Raw genomic sequence first — 14,375 nt, 5'->3', positions numbered from 1 at the left:
GGCTGACTTCTGGCCTTCTGACTACACCAGCTGCTGGGCTCCCCATCACCATGGCCTGCCAACCACCAGGCCGCCACGTCTCTGTGGCGGGGCACCTTTAAGCCTGGCACCTGCCTGTCATCGTGCCCTGTGGCCCTTTGTCATCTCCTGAGTCCCAGGCCTGGGCGTGGCTATCTCAGCCCCGTGTGTAGCTCTCGTGTCACATGCCAACCCTTCTCAATCTTTTGCTGCTTTTCACGAAATGTCCCCAAATAAAGCAGCAGTCTACAGGATAGAAAAAGAACCAAGAAGGGAGCAAGCAGCATTACAGAAAGGAGAGAATTTTTTCACCTTTTGGCTGTACAGTCCTTTCAGGGGAAGAAAAAAAAAAAGGTCTCAAAGTGACAAAGTCTTGTGGAGAGCAAGATGAAGACCTGGGACAGCAGAGTGATGCGGACAGAAGTCAAAGGGAAAGGAGAAAGTGGGTGGAAAGACAAGAGAAGCTTCCCCTGGTCTGGAGTTAGGACATGGTCAGGTAACTTCATGAAGCTGTTCCATCATGTGACCAGCGCTATTAGGAACATCAATACGACTCCCAATAATTTTCTCCAAATTCACCCCTATCTTACTATCTGAGTTTGCAGCTATAAAAGTCTCAGTTTTTGCCTTGAGATAATAGAATAATAAGTGACATCGATCATTCTTCCAGGCAAAGGCCATAAAGAAATACAATACTTAGGTTTTCTTGCAAAAAAAAAAAATGCAGTTTCTACTTAAGCTTACAGAACATTTGGAGAAGGATGAGCATAGGGGGAAAAGTTGGGGGTAAATTGGAGTCTACTTTCATAAATTTCTTGGACTTGTGCCCTACCTAAATTGCCAGAATTTAAAACAGAAACACAGGAAAGCATCTTTGTGATGTTTTCCAGAAGGATCAGATCTTTTAAACTTGAGTATTTAGAAACAAGATGTCAATAGGATCACTAACAACCCAAAAGTACCCCTACATGCTCGATCTCAAAATTAGGAAAGAGAACTTACCTATTTTTACTATTATCTCCTAAAATAAATATGGGAGGTGAGATATAGGATAAAAGCCAATCACCAGCTGCAGAGAGCAAGCTTGACCCCGGGAAGGCTTGACCCCACACTCCTTGGTTCCAAGATAACCATTCACAAACATCTTCAGCAAATTCCTTTCTTAAGGATGTTCAAGGCTTGTAAGACCAATGCATGCAAAGCAACATCATCCATGAAAAATGGGAGTTTTCACTGAAGATCCTGTGCGTTAGGATTATTGCATTCCCTGGCAGAGGTAATTGCCCCAAAGAATAGCACAGGATATATGTTCACTATCTCGACCGTGGGGTGGTTTCGTAGGTACAGGTCTATGTTGACGCTCATGAAATTGTACACTTGAAATAAGCAGCTTGTTCTGTCAATTCTCTCTCAAGAAAGCTGTTTCAGAAAATAAAGAGTCAGAGAAACACAACAGGGAACACTCCCAGCATTGGGTTCTGATACTCTAGTTCAGAGTTTCTCTTCGTGCCACTGAATTAAGAGGTTATAGCAATGTATGGTGATTAACATAACGTAATAATAATAAAAAAAGAATGAAGAATAGTAACAACAACAACAACAAAGAGATGATAGCAATCAAGAGTCCTAGCAGGGAAAGCGGAATCCCTGCCAGTGTTTACAATGGAGGGAATTTATTTATTTGAAGATTTATTTATTCATAAGAGACAGAGAGAGAGAGACAGAGGGAGAAGCAGGCTCCTCGCTGAGCAGGGAGCCTGATGCGGGACTCGATCCCAGGACCCTGGGATCACGACCTGAGCCAAAGGCAGACGCTTAACCATCTGAGCCACCCAGGCACCCACAACGGAGGGAATTTAATGCAGGGAACTGGTGGTGTAGACAGCTGAGACAAAGCCAAGCAGCCAAACGGGTTATGTTGAGACAGCCCATGGACCGTCAGCAGCAGCAAGAGGCCACTTCTACCCTCAGGAGGGAGAGCCCCCGGGGCCACCAGTGGCAGGTGGAATCCGGCAGCTCATCCAGAGCGAGCTAGAGTCACAGAAGAGCAAGTAGCCGCTAGAGATGCAGCTGCCTGGGGTCCCAACCCCGCTCCACAAAGATGACCAGGGGAAGGATCAGGAGTGGATCTGGGGGCAGAGGCGCCTGAGGTGGACCTAAAAAGCAGTTACAGAGCAAAAGTAAATAGAAAAAGAAAACTCTCCTAAAGCAAATCAGCAGACTTCTTCACTGCTGGGCTTGTCAGAGCTTTAATATGCTGATTGATTTGTAAGTCTCGGAGGAGGATATAAATGATATTCTCCACGATCATCTTCTGCACAATATTTCGGAAAAGTAGTGTTCCGTGAAACGCTATTTGGAAAATGCTGATCCGGCCAATGTGCTCACATTTTACAAAAAAGGAAAGATATTTTACAAGGAAAGAGACCAAGAAATTCACTTAAGTGGCTTGACCAAGATATCATAAAAAGGGATAGCACTAAGACTAGAGCATAAATTCAAGCTTCCTAAATCTCGATCATGCACTCTTTCCTCGATTCTATATTGAATTGGCCATAAGCACTTGCCAGCACCATCAAGAAAACCAGCAACTCATCCATTCTAGGGGCCAGTGAGTCATTTGGGTGGTATAAAACCACCAGACACCATGGAGATGGCATACAATCTGCTGTGTTAGGTCAATGACTAACCAAAGGCACCAACACTGTGAGAAAAGAACAGATAAGAAAGAGGAAATAAATGCAATGGAGTTGCTAAATTTACTAATGGGAAGAAAAGGGAAAAGCAAAAGAGAAAGAGGGAAACCAACCTCCACTGGGGACGACCTACATCCCTGAAGCTATGCTGGAGTCCACATCTTATAATGAGGACACAAATGTGCACGCGTAACAAGAGGTGTCAAACACCCTCAGTTAAGCAAATGAAATAACCAAGGTGCTGGATTTGTGGGAGCAGTTCCCAAAGCTGATGTTAGGGGATTCCACCCTACACAGACCCCATAATGATGCAACGGCCTGTTCCATGCCCCGCCTGGGAAAAATGCAACTCTCCAAAGGTCTTTAAAGCACCTACGTCCTCTTCACCATTACCTACCCTGAGTCTTAGTCCTACCCTGTGGTATCATTTCACTTAGGGCTTGAGCAAGCTTCTGTCCTATCAGTGGGGTACTTAAACCATAGCACATCCTAAGTCAGAGGTTACTAAAGCTAAATTTCCCAAGCCCATTGATACCACCAGGGTCCCAAGATCTCCCCTCTTTTTGAGAGGTTTCATTACGGGGAGCAGGGGGATTTAGCTAGTATTCAGTGAGAAAATACCCCACTAAAATGGAGAGTTGCAGGAGGAGAGTTGAAGAGAATTTATGAAGCGTCTCACCTGTACAATGCTTATAAAAAAAAATGCCCACAAGTTCCAAAAACACCTCAAATGAATTGTTCGTTCAATAACAATCTTTCAGAGTTATGTTTTCTTATTTACCATTAATCTGTGTAGCCCGATCTCATAGAAAACAGTTCAAAGCAAATAAGCCTAATCTATATATCACTTTACAAGGCCCTCTGGATTTATAGAGTCTCTATTAATTTAGTGTTAATCTGGTCTAAACAGTTTCTCCTGAGGAAATCTTTTAAGGTCCCCTGACCTGCCTCTAGGGCCAGTAAAACACTTTTGTGAGTTTCTCAATCCAAAAGCACACTAAGTTCTAATATGTTTTCAGAAAGGAAGGAAAAATATTTCATCCTTCCCCTAACCACCCCCCAAATTTCAATAATTAACAAGCACAGAATTTGTATAATTCTTGTTCATTCTTCAGGCTTATTTGACTCCCCCAAATCCTGCAGAGCATGGATCAAACAGGGCACAAGCCAGGGAGAAATTTAATCGCTCATATCTCTGCCTAAGGGATTGTCTAGGTACTATGGTGACAGACACCTCAATGAAAGTATGTGGAGGGAAAAAGATTTTTAAACTCCCAGACTTAAAAAAAAAAAAAAGGTGGGGGAGGGATTTCTAATGGATTTGGGGTCAACACAGAAGCACAAAATCAGGTCCACAGAGTCCATCGAAATTACTTATTTATATACCAGTGTGGTAAGACCACAGAAACAAAACATTATTCAACAAAGGCATTTTATTTTTCTCCCCACAAACTCTGCCCATTTTGGGAATTTTCATATTCCCATTGATTTGTTTTTCTGGTTACATGTACAGCTTCTCCACAGAAGAGTTTTAGGGCAGTGAAAGGACTCTGTATGACACTATAATGATGGATTTACGCCCTTATACATCAGTCCAAACCCAGGGAACACAGGACATCAAGAGTGAACCCTACGGTGAACAATGAACTCAGGTGATCAAGGTAGGCTTATCAAGTATAACAAATGTACCACTCAGGTGTGGGATGTTGACAGCAACCGAGGCTATTTCTATGGGGGCAGGGAATACATGGGAAATCTCTGGACCTTCCATTCAATTATGCTATACACTGCTAAAACTGCTCTAAAAAAATGTATTTTTTTGTTTTAATGCACAGCTTCTCTGTTAACTTACTCTGACATGGGAGTGTTCAAATAAAATCTGGAAAAAAACAGTCAAGTAAAACTCTTAGTCCCTAATTCTGTAGTTGACAAAGCTCTATCTTTAGAATATTTAAATGTAACTCATAGATTTGAAAGAGGGGGGAGAAAATAACTGGTCTCGGGGATTTAAGCAAGCCCACTTACAAAAATGTCCCAACCTAATCAGCACATAAAATAGCTCACACCGATGATGTGGTTAGTTCACACTCTGCTGATACACGAATCAGAATTTTTTTTGCCAGCCCATGTTCATGTACAGGAAACCAACAAGACTGTAAACACAGGAACAACAATCAACACACACAGATGGCTAAGGCTGGAAGTCACATTCTGGACAAGGTGAAAAGGGTAAGTGGCAGGAGAGTCATCGTAAGGATCGAGGAAGATATCAAAGTTCAGTGTGTAGAAGGCTCAGGGCTTGGCTCTGCTCTGGAGACACTGTTTTCTGCCTGCAGTCAAGCCACTGCACTCACCCACCCCACCCCCACGAAGCTCTCTGATGATGAGAAAACAATCTGAACATCAAATCAGCAATATGAAGCAAGGACATTTCAGGCCTAGGACAATCCCAACCTATCCAGCAGGATCAGTAATCAAGGGCGTATGCCCAGGAACCTGAAAGTCAGGAAGGCTCTCCCACTCGGAACCAGAACCTCATTCTGCAAAAATGTTTGAAGGGGAGTCTTCTACCCAGTCATCTGGGACTGGGTTAGAGATAACAAGACCATGGGGACCCATCAAGGAATTACCTGATGTCATTTAGATATCATTTCTATTATGGACCCAATCATTTTAATAATGGACATGGGAAGGGCAGGAAGAGACTCAGTGCCTGCAGACATCAGTGGAACAATGCCACTCACAGCAACCTGGTTTTCAACTCACTTTCAGAGCAGAGAACAATTCTTTGGGGTCTGCAGTGCTTTGGCATGCCAAACAAGGGGATATTTATAGATATGCATGGCTTTTTCTTTTCCACAAGCAGAGTTCTAGGAGAGAATGCTACCCACGAAGAGAAAAACCCACAAAATTCCAGATCTGGGCTTCCCCACCTCTCGCCCAGGGCAGTGCTCTTGCATGCTTTTGTAATTTCTCCTTAATTATCCACTCCTGCCTGACCGATGGCCCTACGGCCCTATTCCTCTGGTGCATGAGGATCTCTTGGTGGTCGTCCCTCAGCCTTAAGATAAAACAGCAGTGAAGAGGAAATGGTCCTGAATAAATCAAACAAATTTAACTACAAACATAAGTGACTAGATGATATTCAAAAACCTTTAAAGCTCTAAATTCTATGATCTATAGATAACAAATTTGCCAATAATCCAAACTTCTATTAATGATAGTGAAAGCCCTGCTTTAAAATGGGGTGTCGGTTGCTTGGGCATGTTTCCCCAGATAAAACAATGATATGGAAGGGAGCCATGTCCCCAGCCAGCTCCAGAGTCTAACTTTACACATAGGGGACCGAAATACGATATATTTACAGTGGGGGGGGGGGCGAGGGGAAGAGAACAATTTTTTTTGCTAAAGATTTTATTTACTTGAGAGAGAGATCACAAACGGGCGAGGGGCAGAGGGAGAAGCAGACTCCCCAAGGAGTAGGGAGCCCAATGCGGGGCTCGATTCCAGAACCCTGGGATCATGACCTGAGCCGAAGGCAGACGCTTAACCGACTGAGCCACTCAGGCACCTAAGAACAGTATTACCAAAACACTGGTAACTGAACAAAAAATCCAGTCAACTTCAGTGAACTACAGTTTCTTATTTCTAATGCTTCCAGTGGAAGATGAGCAGGTACAACTGAGTTCTGAGAATTTCTGGCACTCTCAAAAACTTCAGAATGGTGATGGCCCTGGTTCTTTAGTGAGTCTAGTTTTCATGAGAGTGAGAATGGTTTTCCTTCTCTTTGATACAACTGTCACCACTTTCCTATCTTCCAGGTAAGACTGGAGCCATTTTCTGGCTTACCAGCTTCCAGAGGGCAAGAGTTGGAAGGGAGCACGGCCAACCATGGTGTTGGAAAGTAAGCACATTATAAGAGGAGAGAATGCGCTTGAATAAGAGCAGCTGAGCTGTCATGATGAAAACAGAGAAAGGAGGAGGCATCAGGTTTTTTGTGAGGAACACAAGTCTTCAGCTGTGCCCCACACCGGGCCCTGGGTGACACCCTGTGGCCAAGGCAGCCATGTTGCCTGGCACCTGGCTGGGTTGGGCCATGGCCACAAGGAGGGTGGGGACAGAAAGGTTAATGTGTAACAGCTGTCTGCATACATGAGGATTCTCAATTGTTCATCTCTCAGAGAGTCTCTATATTGATTTCTACTCCCCTTACTTGGGTGTTTACGGAAGCTTCTTGTCGGGAACACAATTGTCTGATTAAATTCCCTATTGCCTGCTTTCCTTCCCACTGCTGGACGCGCCAAATATGATGTGACTAAAATTCGAACAGGAGGAGAGAGGGAAAAGGCAAGACAAGGCTCACAATCGAAAAATTAAGAGAAAAGCTGTACTGGTTTCATATTAAGGAAAAAGCGTTCTATGGACTAATTCATTTTCAAATGCAGGACGGGAGGCCGAGAGCGAAAGAGTTACGAAAAATTAGAGAACGCCGGTGAATCATCCAAGAAGTTTTACCCTCTCCGTGCTCCTTTTCTAACTCCGTTCCTTCAAAAGAGAGTGAGGCGGGATGACCGGGCAGTCATCTTCGAGAGTCCGCTGACCACCTTTGACGCCCAGCATGCAGCCACCCACCCCCATATTCAAGGAAAACATGACTTTGAAATCCAACATTTAAAGTCACTCAACTCTGAAAACAGTGAGGACATGCTGAATATTCAAGTGCTGAACGTTGTTGACCTGCTCGCCTCCCCCCAGACACATTTTTTTTTTTTTCTATCAGTAGGAATCCTTCCTCCATGCTAATCAGAGGTAAGCTTTTAAGTAGAGGAACTAAGCATGATTCAGCACATTTAAAAAGGATTTATACCCATTCTTAGAAGGACAACCAGAGGAAACACCATCTGAAGTCTAAACAATGATATCTACTTGCCCTTTGATCTGAGTTTAAGAACACTTTGTACAACTTTTTGTTGTTGAAATACCACTGAATTTCACATTTACTATTTGAAATTTCTTTAGAACATCCACTGCTCCTCTGAACCACACTCTTGCAACCAAATTCTCCAAATTATATTTGCTGTGAGTAGCTTGCCGGCAGGGATTTATTTTCTGCTAACAAAAATCTTCATAAGTACAGGCAGCCTCCATGAAAAATAGTACCACTGATCCTATGTTTATGAGAAAAAGACAGTACAGTGTATCTGGTTACAAATACAAGTAGGGAGTATTCCATTTTTCTTCTAATTTATGTTTCCCAAGGGTAATTTTGTTCAGAAGATTGCCAGGATTTTTAGTACAATAAGTTTCTTGTTACTTGTACTAATACATACTGATTTCCTTCTCTGAGCATATTTTGAGTTTTATTCCCTTTTTACCCTAGCATCTAGAGATCAATACCTCATTAATTCAAAATAAATGAAGTCTGAAATGCAGAGATTTAAAGAAAAATTTTGCACTACTCTCAAATGTGATGCACATTAGAAATATACATATGGGTAACTAATAAAAAAACAGGTATATTAATAAAGCATTATGATATACATTGGATACCATTAACCTCCATGTCCTAAATGTCTTTACTTTAAATGTCTGACTTAACAGAAATCAGGTATGCCATTTCTAAGTGATCAGATCTTCCAGATCAGTGAAATATGAATTTTAAATGAAGGATAGGTCTTTCTCATTAATTCAGTCTTTATTAAGCACCTTCCATGTGCTCAGCATGATATTAAGACTTAGGTTTCAATGGAGGATAAAGGCCTGGTTGCCTTTTGAGGCTGCCACCCAGAGGGGTGACATGTGAATAAGCAAATTTTAAAGAAAAAAATTATACACACACACACACTCTTTGTGATAAGTGCAACCAAGGGAATAAGCAGCATTCCGTGACGGTAAAGAAGTGGGGAGAGGGGAGACAGCACTCTTTGCTACACAGGGGTTAGAGAGGCTTTTCTAAGAAGGTGAATTTTAAGATCTAAAGGATATTTCAGGATACTTCTCCAAGGTCACCAAATTGGCAGTACTGCTTATTAGACTGCCAAGACATTTTTAGCATTAGAAAACAAGAATAAAATGGCATCTGGGGCCCTGATTGAATGCACCCGCTCTGCCAGGCACCCTATGCACCAGCCCGTCAGTGCTAAGGAGGTTAACATCTCCAACCTATTCACCCAGAGAGAGTTTCAAACAGTCAACATCAATGATAGTGAGCTGGTTGAATAACCAGCATTTGGGATATGTGGGAGAAACTTAATTCTGTTGATTCATACTTCCTAATAGCCACTCCAGCTGAGAAGTCTCAGCGTGTTTCAGATGTATTTCATGAGTAAATTATTCTCCCTTCCCAGGGGAGGAAAAAAAAAAAGGTTTACAACTATGTATCACTTTCTCTTATACTTTCAGTTTATTTATCTAACTTACTAGGTGTAAAAGTACTTGAAAACATGTATCTCTCTGCAGGTTCTTTAATGAGTCAGGTAATACAGCCGCTAACCTGCCATGGATGTGGAAATCGGCAGAATTCTCCAACATTCTTATTTAGAGAATCCACATTGCTAAGCAATTACTTTCGTCAAATGAACTGTCCTTAAGCTCAGAGCTATGATAATCAGATTTTATCACATTTTAGCCTCTCGTTCTGAAATCCTCTTTCCTACTGCTAAATGGATTAAGATTAGAGTTGCTGGACTAGCAGGTGGCATGGCTTGTGACTTGGATTCTACTTACCTGAAGGTTTCCCCCCAACTGACCCCGTGGAGTCCAGGGCTGGACCTACAGACAGTGACAACTCATAGTCAGAAAGCCCCGTGCTATGACAGGAGGGGCCTGGGGCAGAGTTTCCTACCCAGGAATCTCTTCCAGTTCCACATCAGCCTGTCCCAGACCCGAGAGGACACTCCTGTTGAATTCTCTTGGAAATTTTTCGGTGTTGTTTTTTGGACCTTGAAGTTTCCCTTATGAGAAATGTAAGTTAAATCATCCCCTTAGCAGGATTAGCTGACAACCAGCTTCAAGCAGTGTGACTCAGAACCACTGTGTACCTGTAGACCAAGAAAGGTCACACAAGCAAGGAACGAGGAGAATTTAGAGGTCATTAAACACAGTAAATGTCACCATCCTTTACAAACTTAGCCTGAAGCCAACCCTAACAATTTCAAATATCACTTCAGGCAGTGGTTCCCAAACACTGGATTCACATGAAGAATCTTAATTTAAAACTATGGACACCTGGCTTCCAGCCCACACATTCTGATTTCATTGATACAAGGTACCACCTCAGCATCTGGGTTTTTAAAAGCCCCCGGGTGATTCTAATGTGCAGCAACATTCCAGAGCCACTAACATAAAGCATTGCTCTTGATCTCTCACTGGAATGATCTGATTTCCTTCAGACATCAGGATCACGTCAGTGTTTCTTGACCATGGTGGCATATTAGAAAAACCAAAGACACTTTAAAAAAAAAAAAAAGATGCCAGAGCCCACCCTCAAAGACTCTGACTTAACTGCTCTGGGGAGCAGCCCCAGCATCCCTTAGTTCTTCAAGTGTCCGCAGGTGATGCTAATGGACAGCCAAGGTTAGAACTGTGGTCTAAGCCCAGGCACAGTTCTCTGGAGACTGTGAATGATTCTCCATGAAAGAGCCAGAAGTACCATTCATCCTCCACTTTGTCCAGGTTGGGACCACCCCAAGAGGCAAGGTAACATCTCCCCAAGGCTGTCGGGAAACGGGGGGGGGGGGTGGCAAGAGGTGAAATTCTAAGCAAGAAGCAGCACCGAACTTAGAATAAGAGCGCTGGCCCTCCCCTGCAAACTTTATTGACGGCAATGAGAGTCCTTAGAATATTTCCTGGAGGTGCCTCAACCTTGGATTTGGTTCCAATAAATGGTGAAAATTCTTATCCAATCAGAACTCCTGGCCCTGCAAGCAGCAAGATTGGCAGGCCTTGAGCCTCCACTCCCTGTAAGATTCTGTTTCATGAATTTCCCAGGAGGATTTCTGCACCAGTTGGATGCCAATCTGACCTCCCTCTTGGGTCCCCACTCCTTCCTTCCCCCAAAACCCAGCAGAGAATCATCTCATAGATACAGTTGTAAAGAACTCGCTGAACTATTTTACATGGTAATCATTCAAGTAAATAATGTCCAATGCAGACACTTTTGACGTGGCTTTGACAAGTGTCTGGTAACCCGCTTTGGGGCCTGGGCAGGGCCACGCGTCTCACACGGGAAAGGAAGTCCGCGGAGACCCACCCCTGGCGTGGCTACGGCGCCCCCATTTCTCCCCGCGGAGAACGTGTCCCCTACAACCCTTTGTCTACGCTAAGCTGAGTCAGTTTATGAATGAAGAGTAGCACAAATCAGAGGCACTGATCCTGAAAAAAAGTCTTCCTTACACCGTTCTCATTTACAGATGAGAAAACTCCGGGGTGGGGGGGGGGGGGCCGGGAGGGAAGGCTATGTGACTCCGTCCGGGTTTGCCACAGAACATTTGTGGCGGAGCCCGATTTAGCCGCCCTTGAATTTCCATTCTGTTGCCTGGCAACCAGTTCAGACCAGCTCAGCGCCCAACCCCGGCCCCTAACCCGCACCCTTTCTCTGCCCGTACGGCTCGGGGCAGCAGTGATCAGAAGTTCAGCCTTTGGGGGCACCCGCCAAAGGCATGTGAACTAGGATCCCGGGTGGGTTACCCCAACTGGGCTGGGGATCCGGTCCCAAACCCGCGCGAACCCCGTCTGGCATGCCTTCCGAGGTCCTTTTGGCACCTTCCTCTGCAACCCTCCTCCCCCAACTCCGTGGATACCACTTAACACAATCACGTCAAGTTTCCAAAGTTCTCCGTTGCTATCAGATTCCCTGAAAGTCCCAGTGGAGAAACTGGCACTCAGAGCTTTAAGGATGCAAAAGAAGTGAGGAGGGGAAAGAGTGTTGAAGAGCCTTCTCCTTCCCTGCTGGCTACACTCGGGCGGGACTTTTCTGCTAAAGCCGAGTTAACCTGGCCCCGGCATTACTGGAAAAAGCGCGGAGTACGCTCGGATGCCGCAGTCCGAGAGTCCCACGCCCCGGCGCGCCCCAGCCCGCCCGCCGCCTCCCGCAGCCCCAGCGCGCCGCCCGGCCCGGCCCGCCGCGCGGGGAAGCGCACGAGCAGCCCACCGCGGCGCAGGTGGCGGGAGCGGAGCCCGCGGGCCCTCGCGTCCCCACCGCCCCAGCCGGGCCCCACGTGCCAGGGGCCCCTCCACCCTCTCGCCTCCCTCCCTGGGCTCGGGAGACCGTTAGGGGGAGAGTGTATTCGTGGTTAGGCTACCCCAGATCCTTACCCAGGTTCACAAAGCTCATGACCATGTCCGCGTCGTTGAGGAAGGCGCTGTCCTGCGCGCTGGTCAGTGGGGACGCGCCACCGCCGGGTCCCGCGGCCAGGAGGCTCTTGCTGTTGACCCGGGGCGCCGCGCCGGGGGGCGGCTGCCGGGGCTGGGACGAGCCGACCCCTCCGCGGGGCCCGTGCTGCCGCCTCTCCTCATCCGACGCCCAGTCCTCGTCGTCGTCGGCGGCCAGGGCGTTGTACAGATCCAGCATGAAGAGGGGCGCAGATTTTAGCCGCCCGGGAGGGGGCTCCCCGCGAGGCTGCTGCTGCGGGAGCGCAGCGGGCTGCGGCTGCTGGAGGCCGTGCAGGGGCCGGGGCCGGTGCGGGAGCCCCAGCACCGAGAGGATCTCCTTCTGCATCTCGCGCTTCTCGTGCGTCTTGAGCCGCCGGTAGAGGAAGCCGGAGGAGGAGGACGGCGGCGGCGGCGGCTGCTCCGCGTGGCCCGGGCTCCCGCCGTCCCCCAGCAGCGCCCCCCCGCCCGCGGCAGCGGCGGCGGCGGGCAGGGGCGGCCGCAGCGGCGGGGGCCCGCAGCAGCTGCACAGCAGCCCCCACCACCAGCACAGCCACTGCGCCCTCCGCCCCAGCATCCCCGCCCGGCCGGGCTGGCCCCGCGGGCCCCGCGAGGCGTGGAGCGGCGGAGCGAGGCCGGAGCGCGGCCGCTGTGGCCCTTGGCGTGAGCAGCCCCCGCCACCTCTCGGCGGGCTCGCTTCCCCTTCCTGGCCCTCAGTCCTTATCTCTCATCGTCCTCTGGGGCGCCCCCAGTTGCCCAGGCTGGAGCGGAGGCGAAGGGGGAGATCACCCGGAGAACCACTCGGAGGGGAGCCCCAGACTCCCGCGCAGGGCTCTAGAGGCGCAAGGTCCAGGCCAGGTGCGTCCGAGTCCGGGCTGCGCTGCAGCCGGCGCCCTCGCCCCTGGGCGGGTCACGGCGCGGTCACTCTCGGGCCTCGCTGCCCGCGCACGTGCGCTGTCCCGCGCCCCCCCCCCCCGGGCGGCTGAGTGGGAGCCGGGGCGGCGGGGCGGCTCACCAGCTGGGGGAGATGCCCGGCATCATCCCAGCGCACGCCTCTCCTTGGCTAGCACGGCCGCCGCGAAGTTACTCCGCGGTGGGGCCCAGGCTGTGGCGACACGGCGTCCCGAGATGCCAATCTTCTCCGCGAGGCTTAACTTCCTTCCCGCTCACAAACTCCGCGCCCCTCCGCCCTCGGGCACTGTCGCTCCCCCTCAGAATCTCGGCGCGCCACTCGACCCCCCCAAGCGGAGGCGGCAAGGATCTTGCTTTCCGTTTAGAGCTCTCCCGGCTGCCCCGCAAACGCCGCTCGCAGAGGGGACCGGAGGGAACGGGACCCGCGTGCGGAGCAGTGACCGCGGCGACGGCGCGGGAATTCACAGTCTCCCGCCTCTCCGCGCTGCGCTCCCCGCAGCGGCCAACGTGGGCTTTCTGGTGCGCGTCTCGCTCAGGTACCGCACTCCAGCCCCCGAGAGTCCCTGCCCTCCTGGGTAACAGACAGGCTGGCAGCCAATGAAGAGGCGCGTCTCGCCTGTATTTAAATAGGCCCGCCCCCTTCTTTCACCCTCCTTCTCCAGGGAGGCGTTGCCTCGGCCGCGCGTAGGTTTCAAGTACGGAGAATTCTTGGAGGCACCCAAAGTAGGCGCGAGGTAGCAAAGGCGAAGAGGTCATCGCTAGTAAGGACGATCAACACCCTAATGTAAACCTGTCTCTTTTACAATCACGTAAAAGGCCTGAATTGACGATTTAACTAAATAAAAGCAAAATCAGCTGTTAAATCAATGCCACCTCTATTCACAGAGAAAGGACAGGAATAGTTTTTATTACTTAGTGTCTCTTATGGATGTAACATAGGCGTTCAGCGGACACATGACTTTCAAAGGCAGCTGCTCGAAGTTGGGACACACCCTCCGAGAAGCTGCTCACAAATGGGCCACAGAGAGGGCCAAATGTAAACCAGAGCCAGAGTCCTGGGGGTTTGGGACCAGTTCAGCCTTGCCTTGGCTTCTTAAGCTAGCACCTTAAAGAAAAGGGGTAATTAGGTAATATCAGAGAAAAGCAACCCTCTACTTTTCTTGGAAATATTTCAGTGCTTCTCCAGTTTTTCTGTTAACTTTTCATTTTAATGTATTGAAATACAATAGAGCTTTCATGATGCTACATAGATAAAACTTGAGGAGAGGTGGTATAGAAAATTCCAGCCCAGGTAGGGGCTTGGCATGTTCCCATTCAGGGTAATAGACACAGGTGCTAAAAAGCCAGGTTGCCAGGAGCATTAGACAAGATCAAGCATAG

The 14,375-nt window shown here is 48.1% G+C and overlaps 1 protein-coding gene across 2 annotated transcripts in view; it reads right to left on the bottom strand.

Moving 5' to 3' along the window:
- Positions 1 to 12,660, bottom strand: part of BMP6 (bone morphogenetic protein 6) — a 165,556-nt gene extending 152,896 nt beyond the window's left edge. For both annotated transcript variants that reach the window (XM_088024387.1, XM_028122907.1), the window contains exon 1: positions 12,030 to 12,660. In XM_088024387.1, coding sequence (XP_087880513.1) covers positions 12,030 to 12,660 — 631 coding nt within the window. The remainder of the gene's footprint in view (positions 1 to 12,029) is intronic.
- Between the last annotated feature and the right edge of the window lie 1,715 nt (positions 12,661 to 14,375).

The sequence above is a fragment of the Eumetopias jubatus genome, unplaced genomic scaffold, assembly GCF_037043125.1.
Source record: "Eumetopias jubatus isolate StellerSeaLion01/CBP00866 unplaced genomic scaffold, mEumJub1_p1.0 scaffold_6, whole genome shotgun sequence".
NCBI lineage: Eukaryota > Metazoa > Chordata > Mammalia > Carnivora > Otariidae > Eumetopias > Eumetopias jubatus.
Note: the sequence above shows the minus strand (reverse complement) of the source record. Positions and strands in the feature narration are given on the sequence as shown.